This window comes from Ictalurus punctatus, chromosome 2 (genome assembly GCF_001660625.3).
Source record: "Ictalurus punctatus breed USDA103 chromosome 2, Coco_2.0, whole genome shotgun sequence".
Taxonomy (NCBI): domain Eukaryota; kingdom Metazoa; phylum Chordata; class Actinopteri; order Siluriformes; family Ictaluridae; genus Ictalurus; species Ictalurus punctatus.
The window spans coordinates 11543767-11567573 of NC_030417.2; the positions used below are offsets into that span (position 1 = coordinate 11543767).

The following is a 23807-nucleotide window of genomic DNA, read 5'->3' on the forward strand; positions in this document are numbered from 1 at the left end:
CAGTTAAAGTGCAAAAGGACAAATGTGCCGTGAATATGTATGGGGACTTGGTGGCAAAATTCTAGTGTATATGGACTAGAGAGTGTTTAATATGGATTTTAACTAACTGCTCAAGAAGATCGGTGCGATAGGGTGGTAGTCATTTACCCAAAAGCTTTCTTGGGAAATGATGCTGATGGGGATGGTTTGCAGATTTGGGGAAAGATTAAAAATGTCAGTGAGGATCTCCCGTTAACTGGACAGCACATGACAAAACAAGGAAACATGGGGCTTTGTATGGGTTCATCACCTTGAAGGATTTAATCACGTCAGGCACAGACAGAACTAGTGTACTGCTGTTGTAGTCCACCTACATATAGTTGGGTATTGTTCTCATCTGCTAGTGAGGTAACTGTTTTTCCTCCCTCTGCTGTCTGTTATTGAACAGATGCTACTCCACATGCGCTTGAGGTCTGAGCTGTGGTAACCCTGTGTTTTAATTATAAAAAAGGATGGTACACTGAAACTAAAACAACTGAAAACCTTGAAAGTGTGACGAAATAAAACTGAATTAAGGTTTTTATAGAGGAATCCATTAAATGCTGACGGTGTTTTTTTGTACATACGTACACACATACCATAATCAGTAGTGTGTGTGTGTGTGTGTGTGTGTGTGTGTGTGTGTGTGTGTATGTTTTCAGTACCCCGGAGTCGCACAGAGCATCAACAGTGACGTGAACAACCTGATGACTGTCCTTAGCATGAGCAACGCCCTGCCTGAAGGTGATTGTTATTGTCCATTTTACATTAATCCAGTGGTTTAATGGTCAGGACCAGATCTGTGTTTAAAGTGTACCGTCATTAATTATAACCCTATAATTATTCCTGTTTAGTGAAGTGAGGCTGACGATAATGTTTCCTTCAATGGCACATAGGTGGCTCATTATTCACATGGATAGCTGTGAAGTTTTGTAGACTTTCTAACTGAGGAGACACACGGTCCTATTTTTAGTTTGCATTCTCTAAAAGTTCAAATGTGTTGGTAATAGCCCTGAAGAGCATGACAAGTTTAACTGAGAAACTAACAGAGAAGACTGATGCCCTTTATTTGGATATAGATCCAAATATTCACATCATGGAAAAAAGTTCATCATTATTATTACTGAATAGTTCCAATATGATTTAGTTAACTCGTCCTGGCCTTCTCAGAATTTTAGAAGGCACTTAAATGTATTTTTAAATGTAGTTCATAGTTGGTTTAAAAGTTCCTTGTGCCTTTGTTTACTGACGTATCTCTTTTTCTGTTGCTGCTTGTGTTTTAGGTCTGTTTCCAGAGCACTTGATGGATGTGATGCAGCGAGAGCTGGTCCTGGAGTGTGATTATCTCCGGGAGGCTGAGTGTGCCCGCAAATTCAAGTGAGTTAACTGGAGACTTTGCTTCTCTGTTACAGAGAGAGAAGCAAGTCCAAAACTGAAATGCGCAGAAATTGGGTGACTTCCATTATCAAACATGGGTGAACTTGGTTATAGATTAAGCTACAGTTCATGTGTAGCAAAGGTTTTATAAATGTAAAATGCAGCAAATATCCTTTAGATGACTAGAGAGTCTTTCTCTTGTGGCTTAAGGTTGAGTTTCAGCAAGGTTTTTAGATTTAATACTTGATACCTCACAAAATATAATTATGGGAGGAGATTTCAATTGTTATATAGATCCTTATCTGGACAGGCTCTCCACAAAGCCAGCTCTCATCTCTGCAAGGCGGCGTCTTCAAACATTACTAATACCAAATATCATAATATATTCATTTATGATCAAAACTTAGTCTCTCATGACTTTCTGGTATCCTTCCCAGACAGATTTATAGCTGCCGTTCTGATTCTCATTTACTTGTTGATCCATACTTCATAATGTACATACATTTGAAGCTTGATTTCCTAGCTTTCAGTGGTACAGGTGATGTCAAATTCCCCAGTCTGAGAGACACTCAAGGTGGTTCTATGAGGCCATATTTTGTTTTTTGCATCTTCTAAGAAGAAAGAGATGAATAATCAGACATTGAGAGCACACTCTCACAACCTGAATAAACTTGCAGAACTTCTCTCTTACAATCTGATTTTAATCAAATATACAATATTTTATAGTAGAATTCTGTTCTTAGTAAGTGGGTTGAATTTTTATTTTTTTTATTTTTTTTTTTGCTTAAGCTAAAGCAGAAACATTTTGAACTTGACTCCAGGTCTGTGCACAGATATCAACAGATATTGACCTTGATGGTTAAAGATCTTGAACAATCCAAAACTTTCAGATGCTGCTAGAAGTCCATTTACTAAAAGCTGGTAAAGCTGCTAGGCCTGATGGTTATCAGTGAATTTTACACTGCTTTTTTGCCTAAGCTTACTTAATTGTGTTTAAGAGTGTGAAAATAAAAAAAAATATTCAGTATGTCTCATATTAAAGAAGGGAATGGATGCTACTCATCCTGCTTATTTTAGACCCATTTCTTTGTTGAATTTGGACGAACAAATATTTTCTGTATTTTTAGTACATAGATTGGCTAAACATATACAGTCCCCTCCGAAAGTACTGGAACAGCAAAGCCTATTTATTCTTCTTTTTTTTTTTTAAAGTCATTTGGTTTTGAGAGAAAAAGATAAATATGAGACAACAGATCAGAATTTCAGCTTTCATTTCCTGATATTTACATCTATATGTGTTAAACAACTTAGAAATTGGCACCTTTGGTGGCAGACCACCCTATTTTAGGTGACCAAATGTATAGGAACAAATAATATTAAAGTAAATAACACATAATATTTGGTTGTATATTCCTTGCTTGCAATAACTGCATCAATCCACTGACATCACCAAACTGTTGGTTTCTTCTTTTGTGTTACTTTTCCAGGCTTTTACCGCAGCCTCTTTCAGTTGTTGTTTGTTTCGGGGGGCTTTCTCCCTTCAGTCTCCTCTTCAGGAAGTGAAATGCTGCTCAACTGGGTTAAGGTCTGGTGATTGCCAGTCAAAGCCTTCCACTTTGTTGAGTTGGCTGTGTGTTTTGGGTCATTGGGTCATCGTCAATAAAGATTAGTGAGTCTGTTCCAGAAGCAGCCATGCAAGCCCAAGCCATGACACTACCTCCACCATGCTTGACAATAAATCATACCGGTGTTTTATTCTCCTATTTAGCAGATTCAGCACACTGTAATGTTTCACATCACTCACTGGCTGTCGTACAGTAGTTGTAACTTGAAAGCCAAATTGCTGTCTTGAACCAGACCTTAAGACTCGGCAGAATCTTGTAGCTCCTGCTTTGCTGCTGATGGTACCATTGCTGTTTTTCTCGTTTTTCATGAAAAACGGCGTGCATAAAGGTGTGATTTTTTTTTTGTTTTAAAAAACAAAACAAAGCAAAAAAAACCTCTGTAGCATTTCCTGATTGGAGATGAAGAGGAAGTTGTCTTTTCACAGGAGGGTGTGACGGCCTGATTAAGTTCAAATGTGTATTACAGTCCATATAATACAAGTGGTATTTTATGGCAGATAGCTGACTTTATTATGCAGCCTGTCTAATTTATTGTTCGATATGTAGATGGATCACTGATGTTAAAAACTTTAAACTTATGAGTAAGTTGTCTATGGTTTAACATTATTATTATGACGTTATTATTTAGGATGGAGAAGAAGGCCAGAGTATATTTTATGCTTTTATATCCATTACCAGATGGAAGCAGAAAGTCTATAGCTGGTGTATTATAATAAACCCACATAACCACTTGCTATAAATAACTCGTTGGTTGCTCAGAAGGGCTCTGTTGTTTTTTTCGGGTCAAGTATTGGGTTTCGATGACCTGATGCCAAGCAACTGTACCAGTAAGGTCGTAAATATAGCTGAATTTGAAATAAAACATGTTGACAACAAGGGCACTCAATCCTTCCTGTCTTTCCTCCTAAGTTTAGATCACTACATTTGATGACTACAGAGGTGAATAAATGATTTTACATCCATAGCAAGGCAGGACGTACATAAAACTGCCCTGCACTTTGCTTGTATTTTTCTCATTTGTAAGTCGCTTTGGATAAAAGCGTCTGCTAAGTGAATAAATGTAAATGTATTGTACACGCGTTCTGTGACCAGGCACCAGGCAATGCTGGACACAGCTAATATGGGGTGTCTCTGAGTCTGAGCCCAATTTGTAATTTTGTGGTATTTTAGTGTTGATTTGTTTTTGATTTAACAATTTTGTAAGTTTTATGTATTCACATCTTTAAAAAATACAAAACAGAAGTATGTGGTAATAGAATATTGTGGTTATTGGATATTCTCTCTGCAACTTTAAAATGATTTTTTCCAGTGTCGCAAAACCATGTAAATAAATAAATAACGATTTCCCAGTCAGTGATTTAACCATGTGTTTGAACTGCATGGCACATACAGTATGGCATGGCCTGTTTCTGCTCCATTACTGTAAGCTGCTTTTTTTTTTTTGTTTGTTTGTTTTTTACAGGAAGCTCTTGAAAGATCATCCCTTCTTCTACGTGCCTGAGGTGATTGATGAGCTGAGCAGCCGGCATGTTCTCACCACTGAGATGGCGCAAGGCTTCCCACTGGATCAGGCTGAGGGACTCTCGCAGGAGCTCAAAAATGAGGTGAGCTCTAACTTAAGGATTTAAATGTACAGTCATGGATTTTTTTTCAGTGTAATTTTATTTCTTTTTTAAATGATGTTCGCATTTGTCCATTACATGAAGATTTTATTGAGTGTCCTGTTTTACATACCTTGGTCTTACCATGAAACCAATACTTATGTGAAACCAATACTTATGTGAAACCAATACTTTGGCATGAAGCCTGTCATAAACCCTGTTACATTAACAAATAGCTAGTCAATATCTTTTTTCTTTTTTTTTCTTTTTTAATAATAAAGTATCAAATCAGTTGATATTTAAGTAGACCTTAACAATAGTTTATGTACAGAACAATAATTTGTATATCTGCTGCATGTTGTAGATCAGGATAAGACATCTAGCATATCTTCATGCAAAATATTTTTGATGTAATTTAAAAGACAGCACTTCTGTAACTCCACTTGTTCCACAGTACACTTCCCATATCCTGTAGTCTATGTGTACAGTGCTTTGATGCCAAGAGATGGTTTTCTTTTGTTATTAATAGACACACTTGTTTATCATTGCATCAAAAGAAATGTTTGTCCATGTCTTTTATTTTTCAGATTTGTAAGAACATTCTGGTTCTCTGCCTGAGAGAGCTGTTTGAATTTCAGTACATGCAAACAGACCCCAATTGGTCCAACTTTTTGTATGACCCACAAACCCACAAGGTATTGTATTGTGGTTTTAGTGAGCTGATATTAAGATATTAAGGTTTTTTTTTGTATAATGTTCTTTCAATGTAACTGTTCTGCTGATATGACTCAGTAAAGGTATTTCTATAGTTAAAGAACTATTTCCTAGAAATCAGGCTCCATAATTCATGATTTTGTATACAGTTGGCATTATTGGACTTTGGTGCAACTCGAGGCTTCGATCAGAGTTTCACAGACTTCTATATAGAGGTAAAAGAAAAATGTCTTTGTTACTAGTTTATTAATTATAAATGGTTATAAATTATTGCACCATCAGCACATGATTGTGTGTTGGTTGTATTGAACAGAGAGTGTGATTTTAAGACCGTGTTCGTTGTAACAGATCATTAAGGCAGCTGCAGAAGGGGACAGAGAAGGAGTCCTAAAGCACTCAGTAGATATGAAGTTTCTCACTGGATTCGAGTCTAAGGTCGGAACACACACACACACACACACACACACACACACACACACACACAAATATGATGGTAGTGTACAATAGACACTGTAATGTTCACTGTAATTAAAAGACTTCATCAATATCAATCATATAACAATTTCTGATGCTGGCAAAAGTCAAATGTTACTGTTATGCTTTCCATTTCACATTGCTTTTAATCCGAGAGGTTTGAACATGGCAAAAAAACAGATAATTTTTTAAATTTGATGATTATTTGCAAAAAAACAAGCATGTCTAATTTTTCTGGCACTTCAGAAAGGAGTGATGTCCTGTATTATGTTAAACACTGTCATGTAGTGCTTGAATATTTTTCCTTCTTTGAAATTTCTTTTACCATAAAGAGTAGAACGGCTGTTGATATTCCATCACACTTAAAAAGTGCACTCCTGAGCATTTTTGTATAAGCTCTAAGCCCAGACACTGACTCAAGCCTAGATATGTGTGCAAAAAAATTATAGTTACAATAAGCACACACAGTATGGGGTTTTCTATTTAGCACTTGTATAGGAAGTTTGAAAATGTGAATGAAAAAAAACAGAGCAGAAATGCCCAAAATATGTACACTGAAAGTTTCATGAGTTCAGTAAAGAGATGTTAAAAAGAGTAATGTGATGTGAAAAAGTAATTTTGCTGCTACCATCATGTGTTACATAACCAATAAAGATTAGTGAGTCTGTTCCTGAAGCAGCCATGACACTACCTCCACCATGTTTCACAGATGAGCTTGCATGTTTTGGATCATGAGCAGATTCTTTCTTTCTCCACACTCTGGTAGAGGTTAATCTTGGTTCCAGAACTTTTGGGGCTCATCTCTGTATTTCTTTGCAAATTCCAATCTGGCCTTCAATCAATCAGTCAATCAAACAGGGAGCACATGGGCAACAAGAGACACCTGTCAGTGACATGTTCCAATATTTTTAATAACTTGAAAAATTGGAGTGTTAAAACTAGAGATGCACAGATGTATTGGCCGATAAAGGCTATTTTTTCCACTATGGGCCATCGGTCGATAGTTTAAAAACATCAGATGACCAGGGCCAGTTATATCCTGTCAATCAAAAGAGGGCGGGAAAACACATCGATTTCGTGCTGTGTCTAAAGATGATGTCGCTTGTGTGGAATGATGACAAAACTGCAGTTTGTAAGCTCTGCACTGCTAAGATTTTACACCGGAAGTAAGCAGCAGTGAATCGGGAGTTTCAGCGTCGAGTCTAATTTTTAATTTATTTATATTTTTAACCGTGCTGCTCGTACTGAATTAAAGGGCCAGTACACACTTGAAAGATTTAAATGAAGATGGGTTGACAAAAAAGTATATATTGCACAGAGAAATATATTTGTAGAGTAGTATATTTCATATCCAGTTAATGTTAATATATAAAAAAATTATATTATACATTACCAGTTTGATGTCAGTGATGAAGTAGAAATGCTTTTGTTTGAGGTGAGTGAATGTGAAACAACTTGTTGAAGTGAATAAAGAAAGAATAAAGTTTTAATTTGCATTTCCTTCAGAATTGTGGAATTAGTTATTATTAATTTAAAAGAAGATATAAAAGGCAGAACTATCAGTTATCGGTATCGGCCGATATCACTCTGAATAATCGGTTATCGTATTGGCTGAGAAATTTAGTATTGTGCATCTCTAATTAAAACGAAAAGTGGCAAGTTTTTTTTTAAAACACATCTCGATGTGAATATGAGCAAAATAAAAGCTGAAATTCTGATCTATCATCTCGTATTCATCTTTTGATTTTAAACCCAAATCTCTTCAGTGTATGCCAAAAACAAAATAACTGACCTTGTAATTTCAGTTTCACTTTTGGAGATGACTGATCCTTTTTTTTTTTTTTTTTTTTTTAAACTGCTTTTTGGTGCTAAAGTGTCATATTCAGGATTTTTGCATGACCATAGATGAAACAGACTCATTCACGTTTTCTCTTCCTAACTTTTGACGTATTTTTTAAAATTGCGAAACATTTGAATTTAAACCTAGCTTTTGACACGGGCTAATCCTCTTCCATAGGCAATGGAGAAAGCCCATGTGGATGCAGTGATGATCCTGGGAGAGGCGTTTGCCTTGGACGAGCCGTTCGATTTCGGTGCTCAGAGCACTACAGAGCGCATCCACAGTCTGATCCCAGTCATGTTGAGGCAACGGCTCACGCCTCCTCCTGAGGAAACCTACTCGCTTCACCGCAAGATGGGTGGCTCCTTCCTTATCTGTTCACGCCTAAATGCCAAGCTGAATTGCAAAGACATGTTCGAACAGGCTTACAGCAACTACTGGAGCAAGCGGAAGAAGGCATCCAGCCAGTGATTGACTGCATGTAGCCAATCATAGGCCATCATGTCATGAGTTTGGGCAGGCCAGTGACGCAGCTCAGTAACAAATATAAAAAGATTTTTAACACTATTTAGGCTCGCCCTACCTGCTGAGCCTGAATCATAGATTGAGTTTATTCTGTTTTAGGGAGTATGTTATACAAGATTATGTGGCTTGTCTTCTTTTGACAGCACTTCTAGGTTGTCATTCAGGTGGATATTGCGGGACTATGTGTAATGTGATTATGCAATAGTATAACCATGTGAAGTGGTTGCTTCGAATGAAATGGATATTTTACTGTAAAAGAGAATACAGTAAGTGGAGAAAGTTGTATATTTGATAACTATACCAGCAGGTTGTGTATCCTATTCGCTGAATCACTTTTGTGTTTTTGGAGCTTATCTCCAGACCATGCGTATGCATATAAGTTTGTTTAAGATTCAATTTGTTTTTTCTTAAATGTGTGATTCTTGCACAAAGATAAAGTCAGGACCAGGCCAAGGCTCTACAGAGGGGAAACAATGGACTATTGATGGTTATTAACAATCCTTTATGTGTTACAATATCCTCCATGCGGACAGATTTGGCCAGTAGTTTAATGTCAAAAATCTATTTTTATACCCTTAAAAACTTGCAAGTGTTTATCTTCTGAGAATTTTGCAGTGATTTAATATTTTTGAAATATTAATCGATAATGCTATTTGATTCAGTGATCTACAGTGTCAGTATCTATATTATGAGACATAACCCAGATTTTCATTAACTAAAAACACCATTACTGAAAATCCTGTATCTAAATTTAACTGGTTTTTTTTTTTTTTTTTAATATCCTGATTCGTTTATAAATGACAAATTATTGTGACTCAAATTTTTGATGTATGATTATATGTGGTAAATAACGTGCCTATAATATAGAGAATTATTCAGTTTTTAGTATAAACTAACTTTGTGGGCAATCACTTTTTAATATGATTTCAGTGTTATTCATTAAAAATAATCTTGCGATAAACTTTAATATATCGCAAGGAAATATTCTGAATAGCTTGTTTTATTACATATTTACATTGTTGTATTACTTATCCTGTGTACTTACAAGACAGCCATCCAGACATTCAAAATCCATTAATTGTCAATTATAGGGCTTTTGACAAGATATGTGTGTGGTCCCCTCTGTGCACGGTGGCTTAGTGGTTAGTATGTTTGCCTCACATCTCCAGGGTTGGGGGTTCGATTGGGGGTTGGGGGTTCCAGGTACTCCCCCAGTCCAAAGACATGCATGGTAGGCTGATCGGCATGTCCAAGTGTCCGTAGTCTATGAGGTGGGTGTGTGAATGTATATGTGATTGTGCCATACAATGGATTGGCACCCTGTCCAGGGTGTACCCCGCCACCCTGGGATAGGCTCCAGGTTCCCAGTGACCCTGTAGGTTAAGCAGTATAGAAAATGGATGGATGGCAAGGCCAATTCATCCAAAGACATGTGGGTTTGAGATTAAAAGATGAATATTAGATGATCGATCAGAATTTCAGCTTTAATTTCCTCATATTTACAATGGAGTAACAAATAAATTTAGGACATTTATTTGTTTTAACCACCCATTTTTCAAGTGAACAAAATTATTGGAACATATGACTGATACAGTGGAGGAAATAAATATTGGACGCATCAACATTTTTTTTCAGTAAATGTATTTCCAATGAGGCTATTTACATGGAATTTTCATCAGACATCAGTATTAACTCAAGAAATCTGGAAATATAAAGAATTCACAACATTAAAATCCATAAATGAAGTTATGTATAATAAAGTGGAATGACATGGGGGAAAAAAGTATTGAAAATGCTAAGAAAAATCCTTAAGTACTGTGCAAATTAATATCAGCTGGGTTAGTAAATTGATGGTCTATAAAAAGGCTTTTTGTTACCAACCTGTCACACAAGAAACATCTCATGATGGGTAAAAGCAAAGAGCTCTCCCAAAACCTTCGCAACCTTATTGTTGCAAAACATATTGATGGAATCGGATACAGATGTCTTTCAAAACTTCTGAGTCCTCCAGTAAGCACCATTGTTGCCATAATACGCAAATGGAAGCAACATCACTCCATCATCAACCAGACACGCACAGGAGCTCCTCACAAGATTTCTGACCAGGGAGTCAGAAGAGTAGCCCAAGAGCCAAGGACCACTCGGAAAGAGCTCCAGAAACACTTGGAGGCAGCAGGTGCCATCGTCACAGAGAAAACAATAGGCAACTACTCCACTGGTCACGCTCACCCTGCAAGACTCCATTACTAAAGAAAAGGCATGTTGAAGCTTGTTTAAAGTTTGCTACAACACATTTGGACAAGCCTATGAAATACTGGGAGAGTGTAGTCTGGTCAGACGAGAGCAAAATTTTACTTTTTAGCTACACACCATGTTCGGAGAAGAAATGGCACTGCACATCACCCTTAAAACAATACCAACAGTGAAGTTTGGAGGTGGAAGCATCATGGTGTGGGGCATGTTTTTCATCACACGTTACTGGTAGACTTCATATAATTGAAGGAACAATGAATGGAGCCCTTTCCTGGAAGATTCTTGAGAAGATTCTGCACCCATACACCAGGATGATGAAGATGAGACGTGGGTGGACCTTCCAGCAGGACAACGATCCAAAGCATACAGCAAAGGAAATTCTCAATTGGTTTTCGAGAATCAAGGTGTTAGAATGGCCTAGCCAATCACCTGACTTGAATCCAATTGAACAAGATTTAAAGAGAATATGTTTAGAAGAATGGTCCAAAATCACACCTGAATAGTGCGGCCGATTTAATTTCTTCATACAGGAATCGTCTTGAAGCTGTCATTACAAACAAAGGCTTCTCCACTAAGTATTAAATTAATTTCAGATAGCGTGTTCAATACTTTTTTCCTGTGTCATTCCACTTTACTACACATAACTTTATTTATGGACTTTAATGTTGTAAATTCTTTATATTTCTGGATTTCTTGAGTTAATACTAATGTCTCGTAAAAAAAAATTAATGTGAATAGCCTCATTGGAAATATATTTATTGCAAAAAAATGTTGGTGAGTCCAATACTTATTTCCCCCAATGTAGGTGTTTCTTGCTGCCAAGGTGTGCCCTGTTAAATTGATTGTCTAAACAATGAATAGCTCTAAATGTCTACTATTGGTTTATGCCCTGGGTTTTGCCTGTAAAGGCTGCATTTTGCAGTTGTTAAAGAGGATAAACCAACATTAAGAACAGAGAGCTGGGTATGGGAGAAAAGCAATTCATTTTGAAGATGAGAAAAGAGGGGAAATCTCTCGGCGCTACTGCACAAGCCTTAGGCATAGCCAGTAGAACAATATTGAATGTCCTGAAAAAGTAAGAAACCACTGGTGCACAAACAACCAGACATCAAACAGCTCATTAAGAAATGTCAAACTACTCAGGAAAGTGTCTTCCTCAAAAGTAATCAAAATAATATTTTGTAAAAAAAAAAAAACAGCTGCCACAAAAAAATGGCTGCCACATGCCCATAAATTCATGCATGATGGAGCCTATTTCTGTAACTCATGATAGGCTACATGCCTTTGCACAAAACATAAACGTTATACTCATGACAATCTTGAGTAATTCTGCAAAGTTTGGAGTGTGGTCATCATTAGAGTCCAAATACAAACAAGCATATCTTTTGTAAATTATTGTGTGAAAATGCCATAAAATTGCCATGTGTGGCATTTAGCCGCACACTCTCATATCAGATCATTTGCATAATATGCAAGACCTAATTCTTCAAACTATTCCTAGGATTTTGGGCCTACTCTAACAAAATTGGTCTCAAAATACTCCAAATACACCAAAACAGGTGTAACTCAGGAATGTGTGTATGGATTCGGATGAAATTTGGCTGGTGTCGCATCAGTCATGAACAATTCACCACCACACCACCAGAGGGCACCCTCCCCCAAGTTTTAGTTCTTTGCTTGTTATTTTAAGTTCTTGTCACTTGCTTATATAACCACATGGGCACTCACACACTTTCAATTCAGTTCAATTCAATTCAATTTGTATATACGCTTTTTACAATAGACGTTGTCTCAAAGCAGCTTTACAGAAATATCAACACGGTATACAGATATTAAAGGTACGAATTTATCCCAACTGAGCAAGCCACTGAGTGGCGATGGTGGCAAGGAAAAACTCCCTAAGATGTTTTAAGAGGAAGAAACCTTCTAGGTAACAATAGTATGAAAAAGTTCATTATGGATTTATATGAAGTCTGTTTGGTCTTAGAAGCAGCCGTAGTCCCAGCTATCTGGAATTGGAGTAGATGAGAGCTCCATCCAGAGGTAGGACATCCAAAACGCATCAGGCAGGTCCGGAGAGCAGAAAGTAGCAGGATTTCTAGTATCTCCATAAAATCGTGTGTGGATCGACAGAAGGAGAGAGGGAGAGAAAAGATTATTAGGACTGTGCTTAGCGTAACAGAAAGTCTAGTCAGGGTAGGCTTGAGTAAACAAATACATTTTAAGCCTAGACTTAAACACTGAGACTGTGTCTGAGTCCCGAACACTAATTGGAAGACTGTTCCATAACTGTGGGGCTCTATAAGAGAAAGCTCTTCCCCCTGCTGTAGCCTTCACTATTCGAGGTACCGTCAGATAGCCTGCATCTTTTGATCTAAGTAGGCGTGGCGGATCATAGAAAACCAAAAGGTCGCTTAGATACTGTGGCGCGAGACTGTTTAGTGCTTTATAGGTTAATAATAGTAATATATAATCAATGAGAGCTTTCACTGGGAGCCAGTGCAGTGTTGATAAAATCGGGGTGATGTGGTCGTATGTTCTGGTTCTAGTTAGGACTCTAGCAGCTGCATTCTGGACTAACTGGAGTTTGTTTATGCGCCTACTGGAACATCCAGACAGTAAGGCATTACAGTAATCTAGTCTAGAAGTGACGAAAGCATGAACTAATATTTCTGCATCATGTAGTGACAATATATTTCTTATCTTAGAAATATTTCTGAGATGAAAGAAGGCTATCCTAGTAATATTATCTACATGAGCATCAAATGATAGACTGGAGTCAGTAATCAGACCAAGGTCTTTTACTGCTGCACATGATGAAACAGATAGAACCTCTAGAGTAACCATGTGGTCAGAAAGCTTACTTCTAGCTGCACGTGGTCCTAATAAAAGTATTTTTGTCTTATCAGAATTAAGTAAAAGGAAGTTAGTTAGCATCCAACGTCTAATGTCCTTTACACATTCTTCAACTTTACTAAGCTGCTGTCTGTCTGGGTTCGCTGAAACATACAACTGTGTATCATCAGCATAACAGTGGAAGCTAATTCCATGATTATGAATAATTTGACCTAGAGGTAGCATATATAAAGTAAAAAGCAGTGGACCTAAAATTGAACCTTGTGGAACACCAAATTTAACCTCGTTATGCGTGGAGAAGTCTCCATTTACATCTACGAACTGATAACGATCGGTCAGATAAAACCTGAGCCAGGAGAAGACTGTTCCCTTAATACCAACAACATTTTCTAATCTATCAAGGAGAATAGCATGGTCTATAGTATCAAAAGCTGCACTAAGGTCGAGTAACACAAGCAGCGAGACACAACCCTGATCAGAGGCCAGTAGTAGGTCATTTACTACTTTAACTAACGCTGTCTCTGTGCTATGATGAGGTCTAAATCCTGACTGATACATTTCATGAATGTTATTCCTATGTGAGTACGAGGATAGCTGCCGTGCTACAACCTTTTCTAAAATCTTAGAGATGAAGGGGAGATTTGATATTGGTCTATAGCTGGACAGTTGAGAGGGGTCAAGGTCAGGTTTTTTAATCAGGGGTTTAATAACTGCTAATTTAAGTGATTTAGGTACATAGCCAGTGCTAAGGGAAGAATTGATTATATTTAAAAGTGGTTCAATTACTCCACGGACAAGTCTGTTTAAAGAAACATGTAGGCACAGGATCTAGTATTCAAGTTGATGAATTCGCTGAAGAGATTAAAGTAGCTAGTTCGGTCTCTCTAAGGGGAGCAAAACACTCTAAACATTGATCTGATATTGCTATATTATCATCTATAGGGTTAGTTATAATACTGTCTGGTTTTAATTTAATAGCCTGAATTTCACATCTAATATTTTCAATCTTACCAATGAAAAATTTCATGAAATATTCACTGCTATGTAATGATTGAGTGCTTCTTTCTGTAGTGGTTTTATTCCTAGTTAACTTTGCTACTGTGTTGAATAGAAATCTAGAATTGTTTTTGTTGTCTCCTATTAAGGTGGAGAGATAGACTTTTCTAGCATCGCTAAGAGATTTTCTATAGTTCAGTAGGCTCTCCTTCCATGCTGTTTGAAATATTACCAATTTGGTTTGACGCTATTTACGTTCTAATTGCCGAGTGGTCTGTTTTAAGGTATGCGTTTGATCGTTATACCAGGGTGCTAGTTTTTTCTCTCTAATTATTTTTCTTTTGAGTGGAGCCACTCTATCTAGCATGTAGCAAAGTGTTGACTCTAAGCATTCAGTCACCTGATCAAGTTCTATCGGATCAGACGGTGATCCAAATCTAATTGATGTCTCTACGAGGTTATTTATGAAGCTCGGTGCAGTAGCCTATGTGAAAGTACATTTTACGCAGTAGCAAGGCGAGGTGGAAATACTATGATCAATACATATTATATTATGATAAATACATATTATAAGCAAATAAGAACTCTTATATAGTTTATATATAGTTTAAACTATTATACAGTTTGTCATGTTCAGTCTAGTGAGTTCTTATTTTAGTTAGGATGTTAAAGCTGACGCCTTGTCCCTTTTGTATGAAACTCATGTAAAACTTGACACCATTATACACGAGGCCTGTTTTGTAGCACCTGTGCACTGGGAATTGATGGATGATATCATCAGAGAGCAAGGTGAAGATCTGGTTCTGTCTGAATGGCTACATACAAACACCTGCATGTCCCAAACCATGAGAGAGAACATCCTCTAATGTGTACACATTAGCTCAGGACACCCAGACATGGAGTTTTAGTTGAGAAACCTATGTAGCCTAGCCTCAGAAAAGTAGTTCAATAGGTGATGCTAATATGTAATTCCCATTTTAATGTGTGGGACAAAAAAATTATTATTATTTTTGTTTATTTATTTATTTTTTACTGAATTTTACTCTTTTAAATGTAAAACCACAACAGGAATTCCCATAAAATGCCATTTGCAGCCTTGTTTTAAATAATGTTACTGGACTATGGATTTAATCAAGTTAATAGATTATGTGGGAAAAGCCAGAATGGCCAGTGTTGTCGGGGTTGCCACTGGAGGATCATCTTTGAGTGCAGACCATATAATAAATACAACATGCAATATTATATTACACCACATGATGGCAACATCAGGCTATAAATCGGCATAAACAAGTATTTCTGATGTCTTTATTTATATTCCACATTTCAGATGTTCCTTTATTAAAACAGTTCATTTTAAAGCCACAGTACTATGAGGTTTAGCCAACTTTCAATCATCTTTCTTGTAATATATTGACTTTTTGTGCATCTGTAGTGCTCTATGACATTTTAGCAAATTAATTTGGTCATGTGGAACATTAGTGGAAGAAGAAGAAGAAGAGTCACTGTAATTGTAATTTTTGTTGTTTTTGCTAAAACTGATTAAACCTGTACTCTTTAACATAGAAAACATATATACAAAACATGTTATACTGTCCTGATTTCTTCTGTATTTCATACTACATTGTTTCAGAAATGAAAACAAAATCTAAGATAAAACAAAGGCAACCTGAGTAAACACAATAAATAACCAATTCCCCAAATATATGAAACTGCATTCATAATGGGGTTCAGCTGGACTAGATGCAACCAGGCCTGATTACTGCAAACCCTGTTCAATCAAATCAACACTTAAATAAAACACTTTCAACAGCATGAAGTTGATTAAAAGGTCTTACCCGGTAACACACTATGCCAAAGTTGAAAGAAATTCTAGAAATGATGAGAAAGAACCATAGTGAGAGCCATTATCTCCAAATGGAAAAACTCGGCACTGTAGTGAACGTTCCTAGAAGTGGCCAAGCTTCCAAAATTCCTCCAAGAGCACAGCAACTACTCATCCAGGAAGTCACAAAAGAGCCAAGGACAATATCACAGGATCTACAGGCCTCTCTTGCATCAATAAAGGTCACTGTGCATGACTCCACTATCAGAAAGACACTGGGCAAAAATGGCATCCATGGAAGAGTGGCGATGTGAAAACCACTGCTAACCCAGAAGAGCATTAACGCTCATCTGAATTTTGCCAAAACACACCTTGATGATTCTCAAACAACTGAGTTGAAGGTGGAACTGTTTGGAAGACACCAGTCCCATTACATCTGGTGTAAACCAACCCTAAATTCCACAAAAAGAGCATCATACCTATAGTGGAAGTGTGATGGTGTGGGGATGCTTTGCTGCTTCAGGGTCTGGGCAACTTGCAATAATTGAGGGAAAAATGAATTCTGCTCTCTACCTGAAAATCCTAAAGGAGAATGTCCGGTCTTCAGTCTGTAAGTTGTGCAGCTAGACAATGATCCAAAGTCCTAATCATAGAAATAAGTGAAAGACTGATCTCCAGTTTTCATAAGCATTTGGTTGATGTTATTGCTGTAACATTGGTTTTTCACAATGGTTTTGCTTCAATAAAATAAATTTAAAAAAATAAATAAAAACTGTATTGTGTGTTTACTCAGGTTGCCTTTCTTTTATGTTGTATTTCGTTTGAAGATCTAAAATTATTTATTATGAGATATATGCAAAAACAGTACAAATCAGGATGGGGCAAATACCTTATAAGATTTATAAGATTTACCCTATAAGATTTATAATTATTTATAATTTTTTAAGATTTATAATTACTAAACATACAATGTGTAATATCATATTGCACTGCCGAATGACAGCATGAGCCTATAAATCTGAATAAAAGTTCTTTGACCCAGATGATTTCTGCTTGCGGCTATTTGCGGCTTTTCGGATAATCTGCTTGTGGCTATTTCTTCCCTTTGAAATGAAAGTAAAACATTTTGGGAGGTTGTACAGTCCGAACCATAAGTGATACAGATACAACAGTTCCAGTTTTCAATGTCAGTATGTAGTACTCACTCCCATTACTTAGGAAAGAAAAATGAGCATGATTGGCCTAATGGTGGCACTATAGTACAGCACAGCACATCACTGTATTTTTTTTTAGCCCATATCTTGAAAACCGTGAGGCCTGCAGACAAAATTCTTTTGATTTTTAGATAATTTGTACAATATGAAGACCTTCTTTTGTGAACTGGTCCTAGGATTTTTGTCCTATTTTGAAAAATGTCAAATGGCTCAGCAGAGTTTGAAACTCACTAAGTGTCAAACAGATGTTGAAATTTATAAACAATATGGCTGCCACTTGCCAATCAATTCTAATGGGACAAAGCCAATCTGCATGTTAATTGGTACATTTTTGTATGTTTGTTTGTTTGTTTGTTTGTTTGTTTGTTTTATGATGACTTACTTAAAATCATGGGCACTCAGGGCCAATCAGTTTTCAGCAAGCATTTGACTTGAATAAATCTTAACTTGAATAGTACTACTTGTATAGAACTGTTTCAATGTCACTCAAACTGGCCAACAGGGGCAGTATCCATCCATTTGCATTTCTCCACATTCATTTGCTTATGCCTCAAAAATGTCCCTTTTGGAGCATTCAGCCCAGCCTAATTTGGCACAATAATAGAGGATAGTTTTAGCTACCTAACCAGCAGATTCCACTTTCCACTTTTCCATGCCAATTTTAAAGGATACCATGATGTTCATTTCTGCTATATTAGATTTTCTGCCATGGTGATTTTATTTTTAAACAGAGGGCTACTGAAAACAGGAAGTGAGGCGAAATCACAGCAACAGTTTCACATTTTGTCTTCTAATTTAGTTTAATTTAATCTCCTTGAGCTGATTGTCCCAGTGGAATCTGGTTTTCTTCCATCTCTCTTTCTAAGGGGTCAAGCCAAAAGTGCTTAACTGCCTAAATCGCTGCTTGCAGGTAGATTTCAGTTTTATCATAAAGTGAGTTTATAGTGTTCTTCGAAGTCTAACATTTAATATAACATTTAATAATAGTTCAGTAATAAGTATATTGCTAATGTAGTATCTTCTACTGGACAGTTGAAGATTGGAAATAGACCAGAGAGCTGTACCACAAAGCAAGATCAACAAACTTGGGGTTTCTTTATGATAGCCAGCTTCACTCAACTAAATATTGATAATCTGGATTAATTGATATCATGACATAGATTAACAACTTGTTAAATTGAGCCAGACTTTCCTAATCAGCTCCTGTATATGTTCACTATAAAAAGGGCAGATATCACACAAGCTCAAATTGAAAAGCTGCTGATGGACAAGTGAATCCACTGTTTTCAATCCATTGATTGTAGCCAATTTAGAACATAATACATATTCTCTAAACTAGTGGGGCCAAGGATTATGATTATGATATACAGTGAGGGAAAAAAGTATTTGATCCCCTGCTGATTTTGTACGTTTGCCCACTGACAAAGAAATGATCAGTCTATAATTTTAATGGTAGTTGTATTTGAACAGTGAGAGACAGAATAACAACAAAAAAATCCAGAAAAACGCATGTCAAAAATGTTATAAATTGATTTGCATTTTAATGAGGGAAATAAGTATTTGACCCCCTCTGCAAAACATGACTTAGTACTTGGTTTAAAAACCCTTGTTGGCAATCACAGAGGTCAGACGTTTCTTGTAGTTGGCCACCAGGTTTGCACACATCTCAGGAGGGATTTTGTCCCACTCCTCTTTGCAGATCTTCTCCAAATCATTAAGGTTTCGAGGCTGACGTTTGGCAACTCGAACCTTCAGCTCTCTCCACAGATTTTCTATGGGATTAAGGTCTGGAGACTGCCTAGGTCACTCCAGGACCTTAATGTGCTTCTTCTTGAGCCACTCCTTTGTTGCCTTGGCCGTGTGTTTTGGATCATTGTCATGCTGGAATATCCATCCACGACCCATTTTCAATGCCCTGTCTGAGGGAAGGAGGTTTTCACCCAAGATTTGACGGTACATGGCCCCGTCCATCGTCCCTTTGATGCGGTGAAGTTGTCCTGTCCCCTTAGCAGAAAAACACCCCCAAAGCATAATGTTTCCACCTCCATGTTTGACAGTGGGGATGGTGTTCTTGGGGTCATAGGCAGCATTCCTCTTCCTCCAAACACGGCGAGTTGAGTTGATGCCAAAGAGCTCCATTTTGGTCTCATCAGACCTCAACACTTTCACCCAGTTGTCCTCTGAATCATTCAGATGTTCACTGGCAAACTTCAGACAGGCATGTATATGTGCTTTCTTGAGCATCGGACCTTGCGGGTGCTGCAGGATTTCAGTACTTCACGGCGTAGTGTGTTACCAATTGTTTTCTTGGTGACTATGGTCCCAGCTGCCTTGAGATCATTGACAAGATCCTCCCGTGTAGTTCTGGGCTGATTCCTCACTGTTCTCATGATCATTGCAACTCCACGAGGTGAGATCTTGCATGGAGCCCCAGGCCGAGGGAGATTGACAGTTCTTTTGTGCTTCTTCCATTTGCGAATAATCGCACCAACTGATGTCACCTTCTCACCAAGCTGCTTGGCAATGGTCTTGTAGCCCATTCCAGACTTGTGTAGGTCTACAATCTTGTCCCTGACATCCTTGGAGAGTTCTTTGGTCTTGGCCATGGTGGAGAGTTTGGAATCTGATTGATTGATTGCTTCTGTGGACAGGTGTCTTTTATACAGGTAACAAACTGATATTAGGAGCACTCCCTTTAACAGTGTGCTCCTAATCTCAGCTCGTTACCTGTATAAAAGACACCTGGGAGCCAGAAATCTTTCTGATTGAGAGGGGGTCAAATACTTTTTTCCCTCATTAAAATGCAAATTAATTTATAAAATTTTTGACATGCATTTTTCTGGATTTTTTTGTTGTTATTCTGTCTCTCACTGTTCAAATACAACTACCATTAAAATTATAGACTGATCATTTCTTTGTCAGTGGGAAAACGTACAAAATCAGCAGGGGATCAAATACTTTTTTCCCTCACTGTAAGCTCTGTGTGCTCTGAAATCTTTGTTAAATATAGGTGTGCAACAATTATTGGCACCCTTTTAGTCAATACTTTGTGCTACCTCCCTTTGCCAAGATAACAGCTCTGAGTCTTCTCCTATAATGCCTGATGAGATTGGAGAATACATGGCAAGGGATCTAAGACTGTTCCTCCATACAGAATCGTTCCAGATTCTTTTGAAGTCCACACTGATGGACTCTCCTCTTCAGTTCACCCCACAGGTTTTCTGTGGGTTTCATGTCAAGAGACTGGGTTGGCCATGGCAGGATCTTGATTTTGTAGTCAGTAAACCATTTTTGTGTTGATTTTGATGTATGTTTTGGATCATTGTCCTGCTGAAAGATCCAACCACGGCCAAGTTTAAGCTTTCTGGCAGAGGCAGCCAGGTTTTCATTTAATATCTGTTGATATTTGATGGAGTCCACGATTCCATGTATTCTAACAAAATGTCCAGGTCCTCTGGAAGAAAAACAGCCCCAAAACTTTAAAGAGGCACCACCATATTTAACCGTGGGCATGAGGTACTTTTCCATATGGCTACTGCTCTGTCTGCGCCAAAACCACCTCTGGTGTTTACTGCCCAAAACCTCTATTTTGGTTTCATCTGACCATAGAACCCGATCCCATTTGAACTTCCAGTAGTGTCTGGCAAACTGAAGACGCTTGAGTTTGTTTTTGGATGAGAGTAAAGTTTTTTTTTCTTGAAACCCTTCCAAACAACTTGTGGTGATGTAGGTGACTTCAGATTGTAGTTTTGGAGACTTTGTGACATCAAGATGTAACTAATTTCTGCAGTTCTCCAGCTGTGATCCTTGGATATTTTTTGGCCACTCAAACAATCCTCTTCATAGTCTATTGAGACAATATAGACACACGTCCAATTCCAGGTTGATTCATAACATTTCCAGTTGACTGGAACTTCTTAATTATTGCCCTGATGGTGGAAACAGGCATTTTCAGTGTTTGTGCTAATCTCATTTTTTATAGCCACTTCCCATTTTGTGAACCTCAACAACCTTTTGACACATATCACAGCTATATTCCTTTGTCTTACCCATTGGTCTGAATGACTAAGGGAATTTGGCCTATGTGCTACCTCATATTTATACCCCTGTGAAACTGGAAGTTATAGCTGAACAATTTCCTGTTCCTAGTCACCCAGGTATACTAAAAAAAATGTGAAATATCGCTGGGTATATACTTCAAATATATTTTTCTCAAGTCCTGGAAGCTTCTACAGGGCTGTCACAGTCACCTGAATTGAACCACATAGAAAATCTCTGGTGGGATTTGAAGAAGACGGTTGCAGCACACAAACCCAAGAATACTAGTGAACTGGAGGCCATTGTTCATGAGGAATGGGCTAAGATTCCTCAGGAATGCTGCCAGAAGATATGCATCTCATTTGCAGCAGGTCATAACAGCAAAGGGTGTTTACACTGAAGGGGTTGAATAATTTTGAAACTGGAGATATCACTAAAGTTGCATTTTCAGTTAAATTTGGGGAAACCACTTGAAAAATTTGTTCATTGCAAACAGCTGAATGTCTGGAAATTTTGACAATAAATCTGATTTGCAATGGATGTTGAATAATTTTGATTGCAACTGTGTATATATATATATATATACGTATACGCATATACGCATATATATATGTACTGTGCAAAGGTTTTAGGCACCCTATTTTTTAGTACAAACTTTATTTTATGACAGAAAAACATTTTAGATTCCCAAATATTTGTTTTCTAGCACAAAATTAAATGTTACAGAAAAATGTTTGTATGCCATTAAAGAAAGCAGCACATTATGTAATTATGTAAGTGAGACCACTTTTAAGACAAAAAATAAGTCTGCTGTGTTTTGCTGCAAAAATAAGTAGCAAGTGCGACAGTCAAAGTCTCCAGAAGAACTGTGGCTGGTTCTACAAGATGTTCAATAAAACTTACGGCTCATTTCCTTATAAAACAGCACAAATTGTACCAGAGACTACTTTATTTTCCTTTTTTTGTCACACCAAATATTGACTTTGTTTCATGTACTACTGTTTACTGCTCTTTACGGTATTTAAAAAAAAAAAAAAAGTCATTTTCTACAAAAAAAAAAAAAAAAAAAAAAAAAAAAAAAAAAGGATCAGTCACATGGAAAAAGTAAGTGCACCCCAGCATTTATCACACCTTCAAATTCATAAAATTAGAATCAGGTGTTCAAGGGAGTGCAAATGGAACCTTGTCTTATTTATACCCCTCTCATATATAGTGCCTCGTGTTCCCCTTGCTACTGAGGTGTGCGGTGTCATCATGCCAAGATCTAAAGAGTTCTGTAAGTCCTTCAGAAAAAAGGTTGTGGATGCCTATGAGTCTGGCAAGGGATTTAAAAAGATCTCCAAATTATTTGAAATACATCATTCCACTGTAAGGAAAATCATCTACAAGTGGTGCAGATTTTAATTGACTTAAAAGACCAGACATTTTAGAATAATGTGCTCTGGACAGACGAATCAAAGAGAGTTGTTTGGCCACAGTAACAACAGACTTGTTTGGTGCAGACTGAAGACAGCTTTTCAGGAGAAGCACCTCATATTAACTGCACGGTGGTGGAAATATTATGGTTTGGGGTTGCTTCACTGCCTCAGGGACTGGACTGCTTGTATTCATTGGACCTTTAAAGAGGATAATGATCTTAATCACACTAGCAACTCCACCAAGGAATGACTCAAAAAGAAGAAATGGAGGGTTATGGAATGGCCTAGTCAAAGCTCGGATTTGAATCCCACTGAAATGTTGCAGAGGGATTTGAAACGTTCAGTACATTCAATAAAACCCTCAAACATCTTGCAACTGAAAGAATATTGCATGGAAGAGTGGTCAAAACTTCCAGCAAGTCTGGTGGACAATTATGCAAAATGCCTACAAGAAGTTATTTCTGCTAAAGAGGGGCAATACTAGCTTCTGAGCCCAAGGGTGTACTTATTATACTTATGTTCCACAGAAGAATCTCATATCTATTGAGATTTCTGTTGAATAAATGATTGAAAAAGCTTATTTTCCTTGTGGTTTTGTTCAAGTATATCAACTTTATTAATAGGCACTGTTTCAAAGATGATGGGGTGTAGATAGGTAGATTAATAGCTGTTAATAGATTTATAGTAGTAGCATCAAGTACACACAAAGTTTTCACAGTTGCATTTATTTGAAAACACAATCCAGAAGGTTTTTTTTAATTATTATTATTTTTGTATTGTCATTTATTGTCAAAATTGTGTATGATAATGTATTTTCACTGACATCACAAAGTTACCCATTTATGTATAGCATGTATGTCTTTCTCTTTCATAACAATGATTTATGCTTTTGATACCTTGGATTTTTACATATTAATACACTTAACAGTGAATACCAGATACTATTGACAAAAATGTCCAAGGAGTAAATAACATGAATCAAATACACACAGTACAAATTACAGATTTACACATGGGAGTGCTCTGGCTCCATGCT

General features: G+C 37.2%; 1 protein-coding gene across 1 annotated transcript in view; it reads left to right on the plus strand.

Annotated features, from left to right (window-relative positions):
- coq8aa (coenzyme Q8A, genome duplicate a) overlaps positions 1-9279 on the plus strand; it is a 32243-nt gene extending 22964 nt beyond the window's left edge. Inside the window, exons 9-15 of the mRNA XM_017450167.3 lie at positions 681-762; positions 1302-1395; positions 4483-4624; positions 5209-5316; positions 5485-5550; positions 5684-5770; positions 7827-9279. Coding sequence (XP_017305656.1) covers positions 681-762; positions 1302-1395; positions 4483-4624; positions 5209-5316; positions 5485-5550; positions 5684-5770; positions 7827-8120 — 873 coding nt within the window. The 3' untranslated portion in view covers positions 8121-9279. The remainder of the gene's footprint in view (positions 1-680; positions 763-1301; positions 1396-4482; positions 4625-5208; positions 5317-5484; positions 5551-5683; positions 5771-7826) is intronic.
- Positions 9280-23807: the final 14528 nt, after the last annotated feature.